Source organism: Pecten maximus, chromosome 2, assembly GCF_902652985.1.
Source record: "Pecten maximus chromosome 2, xPecMax1.1, whole genome shotgun sequence".
NCBI classification, from domain to species: domain Eukaryota; kingdom Metazoa; phylum Mollusca; class Bivalvia; order Pectinida; family Pectinidae; genus Pecten; species Pecten maximus.
The window spans coordinates 1,132,862-1,157,195 of record NC_047016.1 but is presented as its reverse complement, the minus strand read 5'-3'; the positions used below and the strand labels follow the sequence as shown (position 1 = coordinate 1,157,195).

General features: G+C 40.8%; 1 protein-coding gene and 1 long non-coding RNA gene across 6 annotated transcripts in view; one reads left to right on the top strand and one right to left on the bottom strand.

Moving 5' to 3' along the window:
- LOC117344228 (A disintegrin and metalloproteinase with thrombospondin motifs 7-like) overlaps positions 1–17,303 on the top strand; it is a 49,031-nt gene extending 31,728 nt beyond the window's left edge. Inside the window, exons 21-34 of one of the 5 annotated variants that reach the window (XM_033906905.1) lie at positions 517–721; positions 1,120–1,276; positions 1,941–2,072; positions 3,830–3,943; positions 4,691–4,837; positions 6,772–6,951; positions 7,262–7,441; positions 8,084–8,263; positions 8,534–8,887; positions 11,570–11,746; positions 13,959–14,114; positions 14,942–15,064; positions 15,154–15,873; positions 16,749–17,303. In XM_033906905.1, coding sequence (XP_033762796.1) covers positions 517–721; positions 1,120–1,276; positions 1,941–2,072; positions 3,830–3,943; positions 4,691–4,837; positions 6,772–6,951; positions 7,262–7,441; positions 8,084–8,263; positions 8,534–8,887; positions 11,570–11,746; positions 13,959–14,114; positions 14,942–15,064; positions 15,154–15,872 — 2,824 coding nt within the window. In that variant the 3' untranslated portion in view covers position 15,873; positions 16,749–17,303. The remainder of the gene's footprint in view (positions 1–516; positions 722–1,119; positions 1,277–1,940; positions 2,073–3,829; positions 3,944–4,690; positions 4,838–6,771; positions 6,952–7,261; positions 7,442–8,083; positions 8,264–8,533; positions 8,888–11,569; positions 11,747–13,958; positions 14,115–14,941; positions 15,065–15,153; positions 15,874–16,748) is intronic. The other 4 variants (XM_033906912.1, XM_033906918.1, XM_033906925.1 and 1 more) reach the window with 4 other exon arrangements.
- Positions 17,304–18,052: 749 nt separating this feature from the next.
- Positions 18,053–23,798, bottom strand: LOC117344264. Its single transcript, XR_004536139.1, has 2 exons — positions 19,058–23,798; positions 18,053–18,697 (listed from the first exon to the last, which is right to left on the bottom strand). It is a non-coding gene; the product is annotated as an uncharacterized LOC117344264 (long non-coding RNA).
- Between the last annotated feature and the right edge of the window lie 536 nt (positions 23,799–24,334).

Here is a 24,334-nt window from a genome sequence, read left to right as displayed (position 1 = left end):
AGTCATGATTTCCTTTGATCAGATTAGCTAAATCATCAATCATATCAGACACACTATGTTTTGCCGAACCATCTTCGACCACAATGTTGAGCCCAGATAATCATTTATTATTAGATCATCAATACATCATTCAGATCCGTCAGTTTAAGCTTCCTAATCGGTAGTATCGTCCACGCTACACAAAATTCTTTAAAATAAGTAAGTAATGTACTAGCTGTTGTGTTGTAGATGGCAGTAATGTACTAGCTGTTGTGTTGTAGATGGCAATAATGTACTAGCTGTTGTGTTGTAGATGGCAGTAATGTACTAGCTGTTGTGTTGTAGATGGTAGTAATGTACTAGCTGTTGTGTTGTAGATGGCAGTAATGTACTAGCTGTTGTGTTGTAGATGGCAGTAATGTACTAGCTGTTGTGTTGTAGATGGCAGTAATGTACTAGCTGTTGTGTTGTAGATGGCAGTAATGTACTAGCTGTTGTGTTGTAGATGGCAGTAATGTGCTAGCTGTTGTGTTGTAGGTGGCAGTCGGAAGATTGGTCGTCCTGCTCTAAGACGTGTGGGGGCGGGGCCCAGTCCCGTGTTGTCCATTGTGTTATAATTCAAGGTGACTCCTACAGAGTAGCCGGGGACAACCACTGTAACGTCGCTCACAAACCCTCTGCCACCCAGCAGTGTAGCACGCAGCCCTGTCCGGGTTTCTGGAAATCCGGAGCATGGTCAACAGTTAGTATTACCTACACTATTATATATAAGGGTATTAAAGTTTATATCATAGCTCCAAGGTAGTTATGTAGACACAGACCCGGTTCTCCTTTTCTGAACATTAAATTGAAAAAAAAAACACCTTTTGTCTATTTTGTTTCCTTTTGATTTCAATCTCATATTCTTAAAATAAAAATGGGATCTTTTAACGACAATTTAACGATAGGGTCATACCTAGTTTTAAAATCACATTGCACGTAGGAGAAAAAAAAATATATGGATGTACACTATTTTCTGCAACTTAAATTTTGACAAGGCTTATTATTATTCCTCTAACTATAGAAGTCTATTATTCCAATATATTTTGATGTGTTGAATTAAGTTTAACGGATTAAACTTAGATATACTGTCTGTTGTAGTGTTCCAGGACATGTGGGCGTGGCACGGAGACCCGTGATGTGGACTGTTACGCCTCCGAGCAGTCTAACTCAGTGGTGGCCGCGAGTCGATGTCCGGGACAGGAGAAGCCCATTGCGTCAAAACACTGCATGCTTAAACCTTGCAATACAAACATACGTAAGTATCACAATTATCGGTAACCATGACATCAATAACAAACACCATGTCGTCAGAACACTTAAACCCTGTATTACAAACATAAGTTAGGATATCGAAACTCACAGTAACCATGACAACCTTACTAAACACCGTGACGTCACACCATTTAATCCTTGTAATATAAACATAGGTCAGGGATATCGCAACTCACAGTAACAATGGCAATTTAACTTATCATAATGACGTCACAACATGTAAACCTTGTAACACAAACATAGGTCAGGGATATCGCAACTCACGGTAACCATGACAACCTCAACTAAACACCATGATGTCGGAACACTTAAACCCTGTATTACAAACATAGGTCAGGGATATCGCAAATCACAGAAATTATAACATCTGTAACTAACACCATGACGTCATAACATTAAACCTGGTAATACAAACGTATGTAAGGTATATCACAAATCCCAGTATCCATGACAACCGTAACTAATACTAACACTTGAACCTTGTGATACAAATAAGCTTGAGGAATATATCACAATTCTCGGAAACCATGGCAATTGTAACTAACACCATGACGTTAGAACACTTAAACCTTGTAATACAAATCTAGGTAAGAAATTCCATGGTCTCGATGACATAAATTGTACCTGATCTCTTTGTTTTACGTTAGTTGGTGAAGATTGCAGAAACAAGGTAGATTGTACTCGGTATGCCGACAACATCTGTGAGGATCAAGGTTACCGGTCCTGGGTCCGCATCAACTGTATAGAGTTCTGTGGGATCTGCGCCAAGGATCCAACAGGTGGGAACATGTCGACTGTTTAAACTATAATAATCATTTCTCTCCCCTGGTTATACACATGTAGCTATAAATAGGTAGTTGCCTCAGTATCCACCCATTGATTGTGAGCCTCATATTGAAGGATTCGAATTTTGCCGGCATATTGTATTATTTTTCAACGTAATCCCTTTCAGTATCTATGCACTTTTGCCAGCAGTGTTTAAGGGCCTCAATGCCACTTTTATAGAACTCCATTTCTTGGCTGTTCAGAAAGTCATCAACTGCATGTGGGTGCCTGATATAGCTGTTTTCAGTTTTGGAAATCGATGAAAGTCTGATGGAGCGAGATCAGGTGAATAAGGCGGATGCTCAATCAATTAAAAGCCATAATCGTGAATGGCAACCATGGCGATGACAGACTTATGAACAGGAGCATTGTCCTAATGGAATAACACACTCTTAGTGAGCTCTCCGCGGCGCCTAAGTTTAATATTTCCCCATATTATACCAGCTGCATTCCAGAAAACCGAGGCCATAACCTTCCCATCTGAAGGTACAGTATTTGCCTTCTTTGGCGCGGGAGAGCCAGTGTGCTTCCATTGTTTCGATTGTTGTTTGGCCTCTAGGATAAAATGATGGAACCATGTTTCATCCATAGTGACAAATCTCTGAGGAAAGTTGGCAGGATCATCCGTAAAAAGATTAAGAATAGCACGCGATAATGTGCACCTGGAGTGCTTCTGATCAATTGTCAGAAGTCATGGTACCCATCGGGCCGAAAGCTCCCTCATTGCAAGATCCTCGGTCAGAATGGAATGTACTCTTTCCTGTGAAATAACAACTCTACTGGTTATATGTCTTTCTGTGACTCGTCTGTCAGTCATAACAATATACAATATCATGAATTTGTTTGGCCGTTCTGGTGTTGCAACATTGACAGGCCTTCCAGGACGGGGGTCATCCTCAAGCTCGACCGCGCTTTAAATCCGCCACCCACCTTTTCACTGTAGCATATGAAGGGGCATCCTTCCCTAGTGTTGCTACCATATCATTATGGATATATTAGGTTTTGAACACAATATTGAATCACTGCACTTCCACCAATTTTGTTCTTTTTGCAAAATCCGCTTGTCTTGTTTACTTTAGACTGCTACCTGTTCGATATAAACTAACTAAATGAGACAGTCCTACGGTATAGTCAGAGAAAAGTAGGACTTAAAAAGAGCATCCTTCAGTACCTCCTTCAATACGAGGCTCACAACATATCAGTCATCCCTCGTATATATTAATGTCCTTTGATATGTTTCGCATTCCACTCAAGTTGGATTAATTAACACTACTAACTGTTGTCATTTGCCAATACACATGACCTGTGTGTTTTCTTTTGCATCTAACCATTATAGTTCATCCAAAGAATTTATTTTGACGTTTTGTTTGTCGGTGTAGCTAAAATAAAGACAAAAATTTTAATTATATTTTTGTATAAAAGAAATTTCGTTTTATGAACTATTTGATTTTATTAAGATTGCTAAGATTGGTCATTCACTGGCAGACTGTATTACTGTACAGAAAAAAACCCCGTCATGTAGTCATCAATAATGACCTGGAACTCACAACATGGCTAAAAAAATCCTGCTTAATGAAATTTAAGGATTAAAATTCAGCTTTGTCAATCTCATAAAGCGAGGAATTGTGTGGAGACAAGTCTGCAGGTTGATTTGTCTGCAGAGCGACTCAATCCATCATCGTCAGCAAGGCTGTCGTTGTTTGTATTTCAGTGTACCTCTGTAAGGATAAGCTGACTAACTGCGATACCTATGAGGTAGGATTCTGTCAGAAGTACAAGGCCTGGTCCGAATCGAACTGCCAGCGCACGTGTGGGTTCTGTGGAGGTAAGGTCTAATAAGGACATAATGCAAAAAGCGATTACACTGGCTTGTATAACTAATATTCAAAACTGAAACTTGTCTGTATTTATTCTGGTACAGTTCATGTCATTGACCGCGGTAAGATACAGCTTTATTTACAATGACGTCACCACAAGCTCAATGCTATAAGTGAACACAAGTGCCAAAATGATATCAAGCTTGTTTGCTAGAAACTGCTTATTGCACAAGCGCTTTAAAAGTAAGATGTGCGCATTATATGACATTGTTTTGAAAATCATTTAGAAGAAAAGACTTTCCTTAGTTAAGGGAAAGAGTTCAACTCTATAACGATACCTATCTGGTTAAATATGAACAATTATGGCAATTCTGTATGATTCCTTTGTGTTTTTGTACTGGCGGCTCAATACATATTGTTTTCTATTACTACTATTACTTGACCTAATTTATTAATTAACCTGCGTTACCTACTGAGTTTATATTTAATTTTGCTATTTATAACGCTGGCCTTTTTAACAGTTTGCTCGCGGACTAACATTGTAATTTAAATGTATGTTTCAATATAGCATATTTTAAAGTGTAATATATTTATTTACGACATTTTCAGAGCGGAATGCCATTTATTTCTGTAGCGGATTGCTACATTAAATTGTGTCTTGGCGCCAAATATATCAATGTGCTTTATGGCTGCAGAATATATGCAGATGTGTATGTTCAATGAGATGTTAATTTGATGCTTATGTATATACCCAGGAAACGTTACAGATATAAGAACCACTAGCGAGCCTTGCGTTGACAAAGTTTACTGCGCTGCTTATCAGAAAGACGCTTGCACCAACGGAGCATACAGAGGGTGGGCCCAGGAACATTGTAGGAAATTCTGTGGGCTCTGTGGGACAGGTAAATCAACAGATGACAGGTGTCAGGTACATATGGTGACAGGTGTCAATTACATATGGTGACAGGTATCTGGTACATATGGTGACAGGTGTCAATTACATATGGTGACAGGTATCTGGTACATATGGTGACGGGTATCTGGTACATATGGTGACGGGTATCTGGTACATATGGTGACGGGTATCTGGTACATATGGTGACGACAGGTATGTGATACATATGGTGACGGGTATCTGGTACATATGGTGACGGGTGTCTGGTACATATGGTATCAGGTATCTGGTACATATGGTGACGGTTGTCTGGTACATATGGTGACAGGTATCTGATTCATATGGTGACGGGTATCTGGTACAAATGGTGACGGGTATCTGGTACATATGGTGACAGGTATCTGATACAAATGGTGATGAATCTGGTACATTTAAGCAATGCGCAGTGGTTTTAATGTTTTTCAAATGGCATGGAAACCCATGCTACATTTGCCCACCATACATCTTACTGTCATATCGACTATAACAACATTAATACCACTGTTCAATACTTATATTTACATTGTCTTACTATTTTCGTCAACTTCGAATTTTTTTTATAATAATAATAAAAAAAGCCCGCCTTTTTATTGTCACATGACCTACTGGGTGTTATAGCCTGAGGCACTGGGTGTTATAGGTGTATGATGGCATCTGCCTCTTAGCATTGTGTCAATGGGGAAATGCGGAGCAAATGTATATACATGGTAATGGGTATCTAGTACATATTGTGATATATATCTGGTACATATGGTGACGGGTATCTGGTACATATGGTGACAGGTGTCAGGTACATACGGTGACAGGTGTCTGGTACATATGGTGATGGGTATCTGGTACATATGGTGACGGGTATCTGGTACATATGGTGATGGGTATCTTATACATATGGTGACAGGTGTCTGGTACATATGGTGACGAGTGTCAGGTACATATGGTGATGGGTATTTGGTACATATGGTGATGGGTATTTGGTACATATGGTGATTGGTATCTTATACATATGGTGATGGGTATCTGGTACATATGGTGACAGGTGTCTGGTACATATGGTGACGGGTGTCAGGTACATATGGTGACGGGTATTTGGTACATATGGTGAAAGGTGTCTGGTACATATGGTGACGGGTATCTGGTACATATGGTGATGGGTATCTGGTACATATGGTGACAAGTGTCAGGTACATATGGTGACGGGTGTCAAGTACATATGGTGACGGGTATTTGGTACATATGGTGACATGTGTCTGGTACATATGGTGACGGGTATCTGGTACATATGGTGATGGGTATCTGGTACATGTGGTGATGGGTATCTGGAGCATATGGTGACAGGTATCTGGTGCATATGGTGACGGGTATCTGGTACATATGGTGACAGGGATCTGGTACATATGGTGATGGGTATCTTGTACATATTGTGATGGGTATCTGGTACATATGGTGACAGGTGTCTGGTACATATGGTGACGGGTATCTTGTACATATGGTGATGGGTATCTGGTACATATGGTGACATGTGTCTGGTACATATGGTGGCGGGTGTCAGGTATATATGGTGACGGGTACTTGGTACATATGGTGACAGGTGTCTGGTACAAATGGTGACGGGTATCTGTTATATATGGTGATGGGTATGTGGTACATATGGTGACAGGTGTCTGGTGCATATGGTGACTAGTATCTCGTACATATAGTGACAGGTATCTGGTACATATAGTGACAGGTATCTGGTACATATGGTGACGGGTGTCAGGTACATATGGTAACGGGTATCTTGTACATATGGTGTCACGTGTCAGGTACATATGGTGATGGGTATCTTGTACATCATTGATTCTGATAACATCAAAGAGTTTTATTTACCTAGCAGTTTGCTAACAAATAGTTTAATGTTTCCAGTTACCTCCCCTTCTACCACCCAGCCAACCACCACGGAGGCGCTCGGACAGGTGGCCACAACCTGTGTCAATCTCGTAGACTGTGGCAGTTATGGCGCCGATATCTGTACTAACTCTAGATATAGGAAATGGGCGAACCATAACTGTCAAAAACACTGTGGTTGGTGCTCGACTGTCGGGGGTAAGATTTTTACCGGATGCAGCAACTACATAAATATATGTATATTTAATAATGCGCAGATAGTTTAGGATAGAAAAAAGATATTATGTATGGCGAATAGAATCACGCATACCGATAACGTTTAACCGATTAGTTAAAGTTCAAACCAATTAACACATGTGTAACGTATTATAAATGAACTAGAATTCCAATAAACGTATACATATTTTTGGATGAAAGCTGAAAAATTCAATAACTATTATGTATTAATAAAAACATGTAATTCCACAGTATAAGTATGAAGTATTGAGTAGATTTTGACTGTTTCCAGTTACCTCCCCTCCTACCACCCAGCCCACCACCACGGAGGCGCTCGGACAGGCGGCCACAACTTGTGTCAATCTCGTAGACTGTGGCAGTTATGGCGCCGATATCTGTACTAACTCTAGATATAGGAAATGGGCGAACCATAACTGTCAAAAACACTGTGGTTGGTGCTCGACTGTCGGGGGTAAGAATTTTACCGGATGCAGCAACTACATAGAGAATATATGGTCAGTGTCTTAAAATATAAGCTGTATTTTGGCGAGGGTAAAGAAAGACAAAAGTTGCGAGCCATGGCGAGCCATGTATTCTATTTATACTGCAACAGTCATCAAAAGTAAGCATTTTGAAGTGAAACTGTGTCAAAAATGACCGAACTATGTTGGCCTCTTAATCGTAGTTTCACTTTGAAGTAGGTCAGTCGAACTGACGCACGTGCTATGATTCTAAAATACAGCTGTTTTCCGTCACTGTCGTATACAGCAAAAATATATATGGTGGGTGTATTCCGACAATGCGGTGGCAGTTGCAGGATAAATAAATATATGTATTTTTAATAATGCGCAGATAGTTTAGGATAGAAAAAAATGTTATGTATGACAAATAGAATCACACATACCGATAACGTTTGCGTTGTATATTTAACAACCGATTAGTCCACACCAATCAACACTTGTGTAACGTACTATAAATGTACTATATGATTTCCAATAAACTTATACATATTTTTGGATGAAAGCTCAAAATTCAATAACTATTCAGCATTAATAAAAACATGTAATTCCACAGTATAAGTATGAAGTATTAAGTAAGTTTTGACTGTTTCCAGTTACCTCCCCTCCTACCACCCAGCCCACCACCACGGAGGCGCTCGGACAGACGGCCACAAATTGTGTCAATCTCGTAGACTGTGCCAGTTATGGCGCCGATATTTGTACTAACTCTAGATATAGGAAATGGGCGAACCATAACTGTCAAAAACACTGTGGTTGGTGCTCGACTGCCGGGGGTAAGAATTTAGATAGGGAAATAACATTCTAAAATAAAAATGATATTAAAAATTAGTTAGGTATAAAGTAGTGATATTTAATCGCTACCCTAGAATTTAACGATTCTTTTGAAGAGATAAAATAAGTAAAAAGTCTGGATTCAGCCATTTTGTGTACTTATTTGATTATTGTAAACCTAAGCTGTGAGCCAGTCTATATGACAAACATAATAAGCCCAGTTACGTAGGTGGTGATGGTAATATTTAAATGATGTGATTGACTGGCCACAGTGAGCATGACCTCAACAAATCCTGTGGCCTCTGTGAGCTCCAGCTGTAGAGACCTACTGGACTGTACTTCATACCTGTCAGACATATGTACCAGTTCCAGGTACTCCCACTGGGCACACATAAACTGCCCCGATCATTGCGGCTGGTGCTACCACACACACACTTCGCCTAAAACGACACCGGTTACCACAACAGCGGTGACCACCACCGACAAGCCAGTGCAGGGCTCTATGGCATGTGTTGACACAGTGGATTGCGCAGCGTATCAGAGTAACATATGCACAGCGCCTGCCTATCAAGGATGGGCACACATCAACTGTCGCAACCACTGCGGATGGTGCGGTACTAGTGCGGGTAAGGGTTTCTTATTGGTGGAGGGAAATCATGTGACTCTCCTTATCATACTTAACAAAAACGTACAAAATGTAGCGTATAAGGGTATTCTTGATTGGTAGAGGGAATCATGTCACTAAATAGAATCCATGTGTCTAAATAAACCATAAAACAAAAGATGTAGATAAGTGGTGTTAAGAATCCCCGATTGGTGGAAGGGAAGTCATGTGACTAGATCATAAGTGATGTTCAGGATCCCTGATTGGTGGTGGGAAGTCATGTGACTAGATCATAAGTGGTATTAAGGATCCCCGATTGGTGGAGGTTATCGTTGTTGTGTACGATTCTGTGTGGGTCTTAGCTGCTGGTTGGATATGAAATATCATGGACTGGAGGTTTGCTATACTTTACCAGGGATATCTACCACACGACAGTATGTTACCCATCATACCACGCGACATCATGTTACCCATCACACCACGCGTCAGACTGTTACCCATCACACCACGCGACAGTATGTTACCCATCAAACCACGCGACATCATGTTACCCATCACACTACGCGACATCATGTTACCCATCACACCACGCGACATCATGTTACCCATCACACCACGCGACAGTATGTTACCCATTTCACCTCACGACAGCATGTTACCCATCACACCACACGACAGTATGTTACCCATCAAACCACGCGACATCATGTTACCCATCACACCACGCGACAGTATGTTACCCATTACACCTCACGACAGCATGTTACCCATCACACCACACGACAGACTGTTACCCATCACACCACACGACAGACTGTTACCCATCACACCACACGACAGCATGTTACCCATAACACGACGCGACATCATGTTACCCATCACACCACGCGACAGTATGGTACCCATCACACCACGCGACATCATGTTACCCATCACACCACGCGACAGTATGGTACCCATAACACGACGCGACATCATGTTACCCATCACACCACGCGACAGTATGGTACCCATAACACGACGCGACATCATGTTACCCATCACACCACGCGACAGTATGGTATCCATCACACCACACGACAGACTGTTACCCATCACACCACGCGACAGTATGGTACCCATAACACGACGCGACATCATGTTACCCATCACACCACGCGACAGTATGGTACCCATAACACGACGCGACATCATGTTACCCATCACACCACGCGACAGACTGTTACCCCTCACACCACGCGACAGACTGTTACCCATCACACCACGCGACATCATGTTACCCATCACACCACGCGACATCATGTTACCCATTATACCACGCGACATCATGTTACCCATTATACCACGCGACAGACTGTAACCCATCACACCACGCGACAGACTGTTACCCATCACACCACGCGACAGACTGTAACCCATCACACCACGTGACAGTATGTTACCAATCACACCACGCGACATCATGTTACCCATCACACCACGCGACATCATGTTACCCATTATACCACGCGACAGACTGTAACCCATCACACCACGCGACAGACTGTTACCCATCACACCACGCGACAGACTGTAACCCATCACACCACGTGACAGTATGTTACCAATCACACCACGCGACATCATGTTACCCATCACACCACGCGACAGTATGTTACCCATCACACTACGCGACAGTATGTTACCCATCACACCACGCGACATCATGTTACCCATCACACTACGCGACAGACTGTTACCCATCACACCACGCGACAGACTGTTACCCATCACACTACGCGACAGACTGTTACCCATCACACCACGCGACAGACTGTTACCCATCACACCACGCGACAGACTGTTACCCATCACACCACGCGACAGTATGTTACCCATCAAACCACGCGACAGTATGTTACCCATCACACTACGCGACAGTATGTTACCCATCACACCCCATCACACCACACGACAGAATGTTACCCATCACACCACGCGACAGACTGTTACCCATCACACCACGCGACAGACTGTTACCCATCACACCACGCGACAGACTGTTACCCATCACACTACGCGACAGACTGTTACCCATCACACCACGCGACAGACTGTTACCCATCACACCACGCGACAGACTGTTACCCATCACACCACGCGACAGTATGTTACCCATCAAACCACGCGACAGTATGTTACCCATCACACTACGCGACAGTATGTTACCCATCACACCCCATCACACCACGCGACAGCATGCTTCCCATCACACCACCCCAAGCTCCTCCACATCAATCTATGAACAGTGTAGGGACACAGTTGACTGCGCAGCGTACCAAAGCGATGTATGCACTAACTTTCGGGGCTGGGCCTCTACTCACTGTAGAAAACACTGCAAGCTGTGTAGTGCGGGTAAGACAGTTATGCTTGTTGTTGTGGTGATTGCGATTCATGAAGACTATGAAAAATTTAATAACATCCTTTTTCAGCCAGGAGAATAATGAATGAACTGTACATCTGCCACATAACTATTATATTATAATATTTACTTTTTATGTGACGTCGTTGATAATATTACAAGATGGAGAGATGTGTACTTGATTTTTCTTTGCTTTACAGTTTCCATAAAAAGTTGGTTCATAGAGGAGAAGTTGGCCAAGATAACCGATATGCATCTTCAAACTGCTTTGCTTTAATACTATGAATGATTTTTATGCAACAGGTGCAAACGCCCATGCTGTTACAACCACTGCTAAGCCGAATGCTGCTTCTGGAAATTCTGCTTCCTGTTCAAATAAAGTAGATTGTAGCTCCTACCAGGGAGACATATGTACGAACTCAGCGTACAAGTCCTGGGCAAAGACCAACTGTCCCAAATTCTGTAATGTCTGTGGAAGTGGTAAGTGAACGCCGACTGTCCCTGTTTCGGTAAACACTGTTTTAGTGTCCGACAGTCCCTGTTTCGGTAAACACTGTTTTAGTGACCGACCGTCCTTGTTTCGGTAAACACTGTTTTAGTGGCCGATCGTCCTTGTTTCGGTAAACACTGTTTTAGAGGCCGACTGTCCATGTTTCGGTAAAAACTGTTTTATTGGCCGACTGTCCCTGTTTCGGTAAACACTGTTTTAGTGGCCGATCGTCCTTGTTTCGGTAAACACTGTTTTAGTGGCCGACTGTCCATGTTTCGGTAAACACTGTTTTAGAGGCAGACTATCCATGTTTCGGTAAACACTGTTATTGTGGCCGACTGTCCATGTTTCGGTAAACACTGTTGTTGTGGCCGACTGTTCATATTTCGGTAAACACTGTTATTGTGGCTGACTGTCCCTGTTTCGGTAAACACTGTTATTGTGGCCGATTGTCCTTGTTTCGGTAAACACTGTTATTGTGGCCGACTGTCCATGTTTCGGTAAACACTGTTAATGTGGCCAACTGTCCATGTTTCAGTAAACGCTGTTTTATTGGCTGACCGTCCCTGTTTCGGTAAACACTGTTTTAGTGACCGACTGTCCTTGTTTAGGTAAACACTGTTTTAGAGGCCGACTGTCCATGTTTCGGTAAACACTGCTATTGTGGCTGACTGTCCATGTTTCGGTAAACACTGTTGTTGTGGCCGACTGTTCATATTTCGGTAAACACTGTTATTGTGGATGACTGTCCTTGTTTCGGTAAACACTGTTTTAGAGGCCGACTGTCCATGTTTCGGTAAACACTGCTATTGTGGCTGACTGTCCATGTTTCGGTAAACACTGTTGTTGTGGCCGACTGTTCATATTTCGGTAAACGCTGTTTTATTGGCCGACCGTCCCTGTTTCGGTAAACACTGTTATTGTGACCGATTGTCCTTGTTTCGGTAAACATTGTTATTGTGGCCGACTGTCCATGTTTCGGTAAACACTGTTAATGTGGCCAACTGTCCATGTTTCGGTAAACGCTGTTTTATTGGCTGACCGTCCCTGTTTCGGTAAACACTGTTTTAGTGACCGACTGTCCTTGTTTAGGTAAACACTGTTTTAGAGGCCGACTGTCCATGTTTCGGTAAACACTGCTATTGTGGCTGACTGTCCATGTTTCGGTAAACACTGTTGTTGTGGCCGACTGTTCATATTTCGGTAAACACTGTTATTGTGGATGACTGTCCTTGTTTCGGTAAACACTGTTTTAGAGGCCGACTGTCCATGTTTCGGTAAACACTGCTATTGTGGCTGACTGTCCATGTTTCGGTAAACACTGTTGTTGTGGCCGACTGTTCATATTTCGGTAAACACTGTTATTGTGGATGACTGTCCTTGTTTCGGTAAACACTGTTTTAGAGGCCGACTGTCCTTGTTTCGGTAAACACTGTTTTAGAGGCCGACTGTCCATGTTTCGGTAAACACTGTTATTATGGCCAACTGTCCATGTTTCGGTAAACACTGTTATTGTGGCCAACTGTCCATGTTTCGGTAAACACTGTTATTGTGGCTGACTGTCCTTGTTTCGGTAAACACTGTTTTAGAGGCCGACTGTCCATATTTCGGTAAACACTGTTATTGTGACCGACTCTCCATGTTTCAGTAAACACTGTTATTGTGGTCAACTGTCCATGTTTCGGTAAACACTGTTATTGTGGCCAACTGTCCATGTTTCGGTAAACACCGTTCGCAGTTAAATATAGCAGGTCGACATCACATAACATTGTGAATCTGTGCTGTCCACCAATGAACAATCACCATGTTATTTGTCGTTTTTATTAATCTGGAACGGAGAATCAAAGTTGCAAATGTATTTTTAACGCAACGTATAAGGTATCATTATCTGATGTATTTATTAGATATCTGTGTCTGTAACATAGTACGTGTACACTCCGTTTAATGTGACGAGAGCTTTCTTATGCTTTGCCTATTGCATAATTTCTATTCGTTCCAATCGTATGTATTCTGAAAAAAAATTCTGACATGCATAAACACGACCTGTTTTTGAGAGAGTAAATTTATAACATGAATCTTTTTTGTTCGAAATGTTTTAACTATATTCTAATCCATATATAACTCATCAACCATATTAAGAGAAATCACGAGTATGTCATGAATTGGTTGTGCATATTCAAGAATTATTAACGGAAATTCCAGGCGGAAGTCAAACTAGCTCTTCCTCTTCTTCTTCGTCGTCTGGGTGTGTTGACAAGCTGGCAGATTGTTCCTCCTACCAGGCGGACATCTGTTCCAATCCCAGTTACACTACGTGGGCCAAGGAGAACTGTGCCAAACATTGCGATCTCTGTGAAGGTAAGCTGGACTAAACCTATTTATCCGATAAAGACTCTACTATTCACCCAGCGTCCTACCGTGTCTGTCTCAGGACCAGGAGACAGACCTACAAAATAAATATGTGACGTTTTCTTTGGTCTGTCTCTCTCTCTGACTCCTCATTGACCTTTACTCTATTTCCCCAGTGATGTTGTCGTGATATTTTCTTTATAAACCACACACAACTCTTTGTGATTTTGCATGCCACTCCATTCTCTATAGGTCTTTCCAGCGACTTATTCTGTCGGTTTTTCTAGTAGCCATATTTTGATTTCCCCTATATATCTATTTCTCTGTTCCCCGTTACTCTGGCGTGACTTAAAAGTCCTGATGGTATGTTCTCTCATTGACGTTCTCTTTAACGGCTATTGGTCTTTCTTAAGCTACTTTTTCTGATGACTTTTCCATTTGACGCCATAGTTACTCTAATACCTTCCTTCACATATCTCTCTGTTGCCCATTTCTCTGTTTAGTGTCTTTCCTTAACATATCTTCTGTTGCCCATTTCTCTGTTGAACTGTTTTTTCTTCACACATTTCCATGATTAAGCATTATTGGAGTTGAAAACAAATCTTAGATACGGAAACTCTCTAAATTCTGTAATCTTTTCCTATGGAAAGTTTTAATATAACGAATTTCCTTAAGATAAAGAACGTTGTTGAATCTGGGGTCTGGTGATTTTCCTCCGGTGGCTTTCTCCTTGACGACCGTTCCTGTTTATCATTTCGTAGCTACTTTTGTTCTATTTCTGCTCCAGGCGACTTTCATCGTACTTGTCTTTGACTATTTTATTGGTATGTTTACAGACTGTACAGACAAAGTTAGCTGTAACGAGTACCAGGGAGACATCTGTAACAACCAGGACTACAAGAACTGGGCCTCCACTAACTGCGCTGCCTTCTGTAATATGTGCGGATCCAGACGTAGACGTATGTACCACATCCCCCCTAACATCAAGTAACACAAACGTTCGATTTATTCGTGATTGTCCTCTAACGATAACATTGTTTGTTGACAGGGTCTGTGTCCAGTCTGCTTGAAACTCTGGATAATTTGGAGCCAAGTCTGAAAGTAGCCCAGATGGAGCCCAGATACCCAGTTCCCAGACTCTCCCCAGCACAGGAGCCTAAATTCGTGGAGCACCCTGAACCCAGGCAGTTGGCGTCAGCACAAGTACCAAACTATGTGATCAAAGACTCTGAAGTAATTTCGGAAATATATCCCGACGACCTTGTTCCAACACCAGTGAAGGAGGTAGCAGATCTTGTTCCAACACCAGTGAAGGAGGTAGCAGATCTTTTTCCGACACAAGTGAAGCAAGTAGATCTTCCACCTAAATCTGAGAATGACATAAATGAAGGTCTGTGGTTGAATGAACAGCTGCCTAATATAATGATTCCCGATCCAGCAGTGTCTGCGATAAACTCAAGGATATCGTCGGAGACAAATGTACAGGATCCAAGTAAAGAGTCCAATAAATCGGATCTACCAAACGTCGAGGAAGGCCAGGCGCCTCTCGTGGTGCCAGCCCCCAAAATCAACCTTGACCTACAGCCCCCACAGCAGAATATCGAGGTCAGTGTGCTTAAATCGACAGATGCCGGAATCAATCAAGAGATCGGGTCAAAGGGCGAAGGTCAACAAGGCGTAAAGGATGCCGTTCAGGAGACTGAAGCTGAAAGCAGAGATGGCAAACTGTTGGTGGATGAACTAGACGCACTCAAGGGTGCAATGTAATGTAAGCAACTCTTAATTAAACAACTCTTGTACATCCGTAGTGTGTTACTAAAGTTATAACGAGGATTTTACAAAAGATACGCTCGATATACAATATATAAGAACCTTTAAATACAAATGATAGATAAACGTAGCGCAACATGGCCTAATATGTTCATACAAATGTACCGAAGAACCGCCAAAAAGATGTTAAAATCAGTGTAATAATCCTTTATACTAATTATAACTTGTACACGTTTGACTAGGGACGAAATTATAACTTGTACACATTTGACTAAGAATTTGATTAACAGGTACACTTCTTATTAAGAATGTAATTTACAGGTACATGTCTTACTAAGAATGTAATCATAACTGGTATACGTTTTACTAAAAATGTAATTATAACTAGTGCACGTTCTAAGAATGTAATTATAACTAGTGCACGTTCTAAGAATGTAATTCACAGGTACAAGTTTTACTAAGAATGTAATTAACAGGTACAAGTTTTACTAAGAATGTAATTAACAGGAATACGTTTTACTAAGAATGTAATTATAACTCGTATACGTTTGACTAAGAATGTAATTATAACTGGTGCACGTTCTAAGAATGTAATTATAACTTGTACACGCTTGACTAAGAATTTGATTAACAGGTATACGTTTTACTAAGAATGTAATCATAACTGGTATCTGTTAAACTAAAAATGCAATTAACTGATATACGGTTTTACTAAGAATGTAATTAACAGGTACAAGTTTTACTTAGAATGTAGTTATAATTTTACACATTGAAATTTGAATCCGTGATTAACTTTGAATATTTGGCCACACGTGGAAAAGGATATATATGTAAAAACTTCAATAATTCTTTTTCTCTCTTGCTTTCTTTCAGGTGTGATCGTAGACTTAGAAGAAATGACAAAGTTTTATTTCAAACTGATTCCTGACAGTTGATTAGAGATCGTTTATCTGGGTGAGGTGTGAAGTCACTATAGCAGTGACAATCCCGCCAACATCAGAATGTCTCATTTTCGAGTATTTGTCTAGCTTATATACAGTGGTGAAATCTATAACATGTATATTAGTGAGTATCGACTTTTAATCAACAACTTAGCTGAAGTGGTTGTTTTTAAATCAACAATCTAGAGGAAGTTGTATATACTGCAAACAATTTCTCACCTAATTAATTTTGCAAATTTAAATAATTTTTGTAGACGCTTTTTTATCAATTATAATTGAGGATAGTCATCTTTCTTTCAAATGCACTGCAGTATAGGTCATTTACATATGTCTTTAACTTTTAATTTAAAAGTTGATTCAATGCTTTCAGAGAAGAATGAAGTTTTATATAATAAGTAACGTTTAAAACTGTTGTATTGATAGTCTGAACTTCAGACTTCCATAATTTGTGTGAATCTCTAATAAAATCTTGTACTTCATAAACACATACCAGTTCATTGTCTTTATTGGAATGTCATTGGGACTGAAAAAGCAAATACCACAATATTTTTAATCCTTGAAACATTATTTCACACCTAGTTGCTAAAACCTAGCTACCAATACAAATCCAAGTAACGTACGTTGTATCCAGAAGGCAGCTAATCGCGAGAGATGACCATTCGGACACCTGGGCCAAGTTAACGTACGTTGTATCCAGAAGGCAGCTAATTGCGAGAGATGACCATTCGGACACCTGGGCCAAGTTAACGTACTTTGTATCCATAAGGCAGCAAATCGTGAGAGATGACCATTCGGACACCTGGCCCAAGTTAACGTACGTTGTATCCAGAAGGCAGCTAATCGCGAGAGATGACCATTCGGACACCTGGGCCAAGTTAACGTACGTTGTATCCAGAAGGCAGCTAACTGCGAGAGATGAGGGGAGATGACCATTCGGACACCTGGGCCAAGTTGTTCAACGGGTGATTAGGTTAACAGTTTAACAACAATCTTAAAATACCCATAAAATAATTTCTGGTAAAACTTACTTTAACAAAATTTTACGAAACTATAGCACTCCCTCAGTCTCTTCCTATAGGGATATACATACACAGGTTTTGAAGTAAAGGAGAAATGATATTTTAACTAATCAAAGTGATTAAGCTAATCACCTTTAAAACAATTCGGCCCTAGCAGATTTTTTCAGGTTCAGACCCGAATTTCCAAGAGATGCATAAGATGAACAAACAACACTTATAGGAGAAGGATTCAGTTTTAATTTTAATAAGAACATGTTTACCAAGAAGTCGTGGAAAGTCAGGTGAATTATATAAAGGATTCAGAAATAATCGATTTTTCTGAAATGTAGATTGGTTTGTTGTCCTTTACATCATACAGGACATACAGTAGTTATAAAGGTGAGATATGGAATGTTATACTAAAATCATTAAAACACACAATTATATTGCACTGTTAATTGTTAAAATGTAAATCACAAACATCTAATGTTAATGGCACACATCAATTTTCTAGCAGACTGAAACACTTCTATCTAACAGTCGCCACTGAAATCAGGTTGCGTAGTGTTAATGGCAAAATTTGGCAGTGAATTGTCAAGTCTATCATATATAATCCCGTTCATTTTGTATTCAACCATATTTCTTGAATCAGAAAAACTTTCATCAGATATCTTTTGTAGACCCTTAATACTACATTATTTCATCTAAAAAAGAACTGATAATATCAGACCTTGTTTTAAAAAAAATATAATAACAATCATAAATTTGCAGTTTTATATACCGCTATACCACAGCAACATAACTGTCTCAAAGTAGCTCACAAATCATTATCTGTGGTTACTGGGTAATGGATACAACAGAGCCTTGGGGCCTACCACTAGACCTTACAAAGCTTTGGGGCCTACCACTAGACCTTACATAGCCTTGGGGCCTACCGATAGACCTTACATAGCCTTGGGACCTACCACTAGACCTTACATAGCCTTGGGGCCTGCCACTAGACCTTACATAGCCTTGGGGCCTACCACTAGACCTTACATAGCCTTGGGGCCTACCAGTAGACCTTACATAGCCTTGGGGCCTATCACTAGACCTTACATAGCCTTGGGGCCTACCACTAGACCTTACATAGCCTCGGGGAATACCACTAGACCTTACATAGCCTCGGGGAATACCACTAGACCTTACATAGCCTTTGGGCCTACCACTAGACCTTACAAAGCCTTGGGGTCTACCACTAGACCTTACAAAGCCTTGGGGCCTACCACTAGACCTTACAAAGCCTTGGGGCCTACCACTAGACCTTACATAGCCTTGGGGCCTACTGATATACCTTACATAGCCTTTGGGCCTATCACTAGACCTTACATAGCCTTGGGGGCCTTCCACTAGACCTTACATAGCCTTGGGGCCTACCACTAGACCTTACATAGCCTTGGGGCCTACCACTAGACCATACATAGCCTTGGGGCCTTCCACTAGACCTTAAATAGCCTTGGGGCCTACCACTAGACCTTACAAAGCCTTGGGGTCTACCACTAGTCCTTACATAGCCTTGGGGCCTACCACTAGTCCTTACAAAGCCTTGGGGCCTACCGATAGACCTTACATAGCCTTGGGGCCTACCACTAGACCTTACATAGCCTTGGGGCCTACCACTAGTCCTTACATAGCCTTGGGGCCTACCACTAGTCCTTACATAGCCTTGGGGCCTACCACTAGTCCTTACATAGCCTTGGGGCCTACCACCAGACCAACACATCTCACATTTTATAAATTCTCTGATGTTAACTGTTTATTCATAACATCATGAAATATGACAGTTCATGATCTGTTGTAGCCAATGTAATCCCTGGTCGTGGTGTAAAGTATAAAGCTGATAATTTTCAATAACTAGTCAATACAAAATCTCTCATCAAAACCACACCCTGCGGTTAACACAACAAAACTATATCATAAACATGCAAGTTGGAGATGGGCTAATTTACTAAAGAACACAAAGATCACACCTTGATTAAATAAATTAATTATATAACTAATTGCACACAAATACACAGTTTCTATCAGCAAGTTCCAGGAATGTGTTGTCTACATATTTCACATTCCTGCCGAAACTGTTAACTCATTCCCAGGTCCTGGGCCTAATCGACACAACATATAAAGAGTCAGTGATGTTAGGTTATATATTTATGGTAAACAGTAAAATTAACCACACTATTTTGTTGGAATGCTTCATAATATATAGTAGATAGTTATCTCCTCTGGAGATGTGAACATGGAGTTATCTCCCTTCCCTATCCGGGACAGGTCTACAGAAGTGATCATTGAGGTGGTTTCTCCTCACCAACCATGGAATGGTTCACATATCAACACTATATAGGAATGTTCAAATTAAATAAACAACTTTACATGTAAATAATTTAACAAAATTAAATAATCATGGCATTTGTAGACAACATGTTGTAGATTACCATCAGTACATGATACTTATACTGGGTTTGCAGTATAATACCCATTACCTACTGCTCATCAGCATTGACAGCATGCTGTTCGCAGTCTTGATTTAATCAGTAACAAGAAAAACTTAACATTAAACGACACACAAATATACATGGGCTGAGTGACACTTGCGGGCGAGGCCCTGTTGTAGTACCAAACTGTTTACTGTAGTTAATTCTGGTGGCCTACCTTATACATGTATTAGGTTAACTGTAGTTAATTCTGGTGGCCTACTTTATACATGTATTAGGTTTACTGTAGTTAATTCTGGTGGCCTACCTTATATATGTATTAGGTTAACTGTAGTTAATTCTGGTGGCCTACTTTATACATGTATTAGGTTAACTGTAGTTAATTCTGGTGGCCTACTTTATACATGTATTAGGTTAACTGTAGTTAATTCTGGTGGCCTACCTTATACATGTATTAGGTTTACTGTAGTTAATTCTGGTGGCCTACCTTATACATGTATTAGGTTAACTGTAGTTAATTCTGGTGGCCTACCTTATATATGTATTAGGTTAACTGTAGTTAATTCTGGTGGCCTACTTTATACATGTATTAGGTTAACTGTAGTTAATTCTGGTTGCCTACTTTATACATGTATTAGGTTAACTGTAGTTAATTCTGGTGGCCTACCTTATACATGTATTAGGTTTACTGTAGTTAATTCTGGTGGCCTACCTTATACATGTATTAGGTTTACTGTAGTTAATTCTGGTGGCCTACCTTATACATGTATTAGGTTTACTGTAGTTAATTCTGGTGGCCTACCTTATATATGTATTAGGTTAACTGTAGTTAATTCTGGTGGCCTACTTTATACATGTATTAGGTTAACTGTAGTTAATTCTGGTGGCCTACCTTATACATGTATTAGTATACTGTAGTTAATTCTGGTGGCCTACTTTATAAATGTATCAAGTTTACTGTAGTTAATTCTGATGGCCTACCTTATACATGTATTAGGTTAACTGTAATTAATTCTGATGGCCTACCTTATATATGTATTAGGTTAACTGTAATTAATTCTGGTGGCCTACCTTATACATGTGAACACTCACCACTTACATATCACTAAATAATTCTATAAATAAATACACATATTCATTGTTAGGACTAGTGTGTACACAATAAAATACTGAACATACAAAAAGTTGGATGGACGCAAAGGGGGGGCAGTTAATCAAGGGGGTAACTACGGCAGTTAATCAAGGTGTCTGCTAGCAGGATAACTCTTCTATAACTGTTTCATGTTGTCAGGGATCTTGCTATAAAATACTGGACTAAACAATACTAAAGAGAGTCATTATTAAAGGGAGACAATAAACAAAACAAGGAGCTAGCTACAACACCAGCACGTCATGTGTCATACAGATCTATCGGACACCAGCATGTCATGTGTCATACAGATCTATCATGTCATGTGTCATACAGATCTATTGGACACCAGCATGTCATGTGTCATACAGATCTATTGGACACCAGAATGTCACGTGTCATACAGATCTATTGGACACTAGCAGGTTATGTGTCATACAGATCTATTTGACACCAGCATGTCACGTGTCATACAGATATGTCGGACACCAGCACGTCATGTGTCATACAGATCTATCACGTCATGTGTCATACAGATCTGTCGGACACCAGCACGTCATGTGTCATACAGATCTATCAAAAAAGTCCATCTATCAGAAATTGGACCTGTTTCTTATCTCCATACCAGTATAAAGCCTTGATATTTGGTAAATTTTCCAAACACAGAAGTCACCTCTTTACCAGACATCTATAGCCTAAACATAGGGGCCTCCATAACTCACCGCCCCATAACTGACTTGTAGATCTTTAGGAACGATGATGATAGGAATGGGCATGAAACACTCGCACAGCTTTCTTACTTAAATAATCTATCATTCTCTTACCAGTACTTTATACCCAGAAACTTTCACCCTAGACCAAAATACTTTTACTACATGGTTAAATTTGCCCTCTTCTTAATGGGCTGAAATTAAAAAGCAAATTAAATGGTGGTGAATATTTCTGGGTTTACTGAATAAACATTGCATTAAATTAACTAAAAAAAAAAATTGAAAATGTTGGACAATAGAGACTGTCTTTGTTTTTTTTATAATCATGATATTTGCAATTTTACCGAAGGTTTGAATAAAAAATTGAAAATTAAATTTTTTCTAGAAATTATAAAATGATCCATAAGTTGCGATATAAATATGTTTTTAAAAGTTTTGTTTTGTGTGTGCGGGCGATTTTCTACTTTTATTGGAAAAAGCAAAAATGAAACCACAACAAAATAGTCCCCTTACACTGCTAATTTACATTTTTGATGTATTAAATTGTGTTTAGCATGTACCATGATAGACTATTGGATGATATATGATTAGTGTATTGAGACAAAAGGTTTGCTAAGGAACATTTCCCTGCCTTATTGTCCCATAGTTGGATTTCTATGTCCTCTAAATGGATGCTTGATGAATCGACACTTTCAGATCAAAGACAAAAAATAAATGAGTGGTACTGATTATCATTGGGTATAAAATCTTCATTTTGTTTCCAAAAATCAACATATACCATCTAGAGACTAGACAGTATCCTGGATCAGTCTGTACTGACTGACAGGGGTCATTGATGTGTCTGTACTGTCTGACAGGGGTCATTGATGTGTCTACTGACTGACAGGGGTCATTGATGTGTCTGTACTGACTGACAGGGGTCATTGATGTGTCTGTACTGTCTGACAGGGGTCATTGATGTGTCTGTACTGTCTGACAGGGGTCATTGATGTGTCTGTACTGACTGACAGGGGTCATTGATGTGTCTGTACTGACTGACAGGGGTCATTGATGTGTCTGTACTGTCTGACAGGGGTCATTGATGTGTCTGTACTGTCTGACAGGGGTCATTGATGTGTCTACTGACTGACAGGGGTCATTGATGTGTCTGTACTGACTGACAGGGGTCATTGATGTGTCTGTACTGTCTGACAGGGGTCATTGATGTGTCTGTACTGACTGACAGGGGTCATTGATGTGTCTACTGACTGACAGGGGTCATTGATGTGTCTGTACTGACTGACAGGGGTCATTGATGTGTCTGTACTGTCTGACAGGGGTCATTGATGTGTCTGTACTGTCTGACAGGGGTCATTGATGTGTCTGTACTGTCTGACAGGGGTCATTGATGTGTCTACTGTCTGACAGGGGTCATTGATGTGTCTACTGTCTGACAGGGGTCATTGATGTGTCTGTACTGTCTGACAGGGGTCATTGATGTGTCTGTACTGACTGACAGAGGTCATTGATGTGTCTGTACTGTCTGACAGGGGTCATTGATGTGTCTGTACTGACTGACAGGGGTCATTGATGTGTCTGTACTGTCTGACAGAGGTCATTGATGTGTCTGTACTGTCTGACAGGGGTCATTGATGTGTCTGTACTGTCTGACAGGGGTCATTGATGTGTCTGTACTGTCTGACAGAGGTCATTGATGTGTCTGTACTGTCTGACAGGGGTCATTGATGTGTCTGTACTGTCTGACAGGGGTCATTGATGTGTCTGTACTGTCTGACAGGGGTCATTGATGTGTCTGTACTGTCTGACAGAGGTCATTGATGTGTCTGTACTGACTGACAGGGGTCATTGATGTGTCTACTGTCTGACAGGGGTCATTGATGTGTCTGTACTGTCTGACAGGGGTCATTGATGTGTCTGTACTGTCTGACAGGGGTCATTGATGTGTCTGTACTGTCTGACAGGGGTCATTGATGTGTCTGTACTGTCTGACAGGGGTCATTGATGTGTCTGTACTGTCTGACAGGGGTCATTGATGTGTCTGTACTGACTGACAGGGGTCATTGATGTGTCTGTACTGTCTGACAGGGGTCATTGATGTGTCTGTACTGTCTGACAGCGGTCATTGATGTGTCTGTACTGTCTGACAGCGGTCATTGATGTGTCTGTACTGTCTGACAGCGGTCATTGATGTGTCTGTACTGACTGACAGA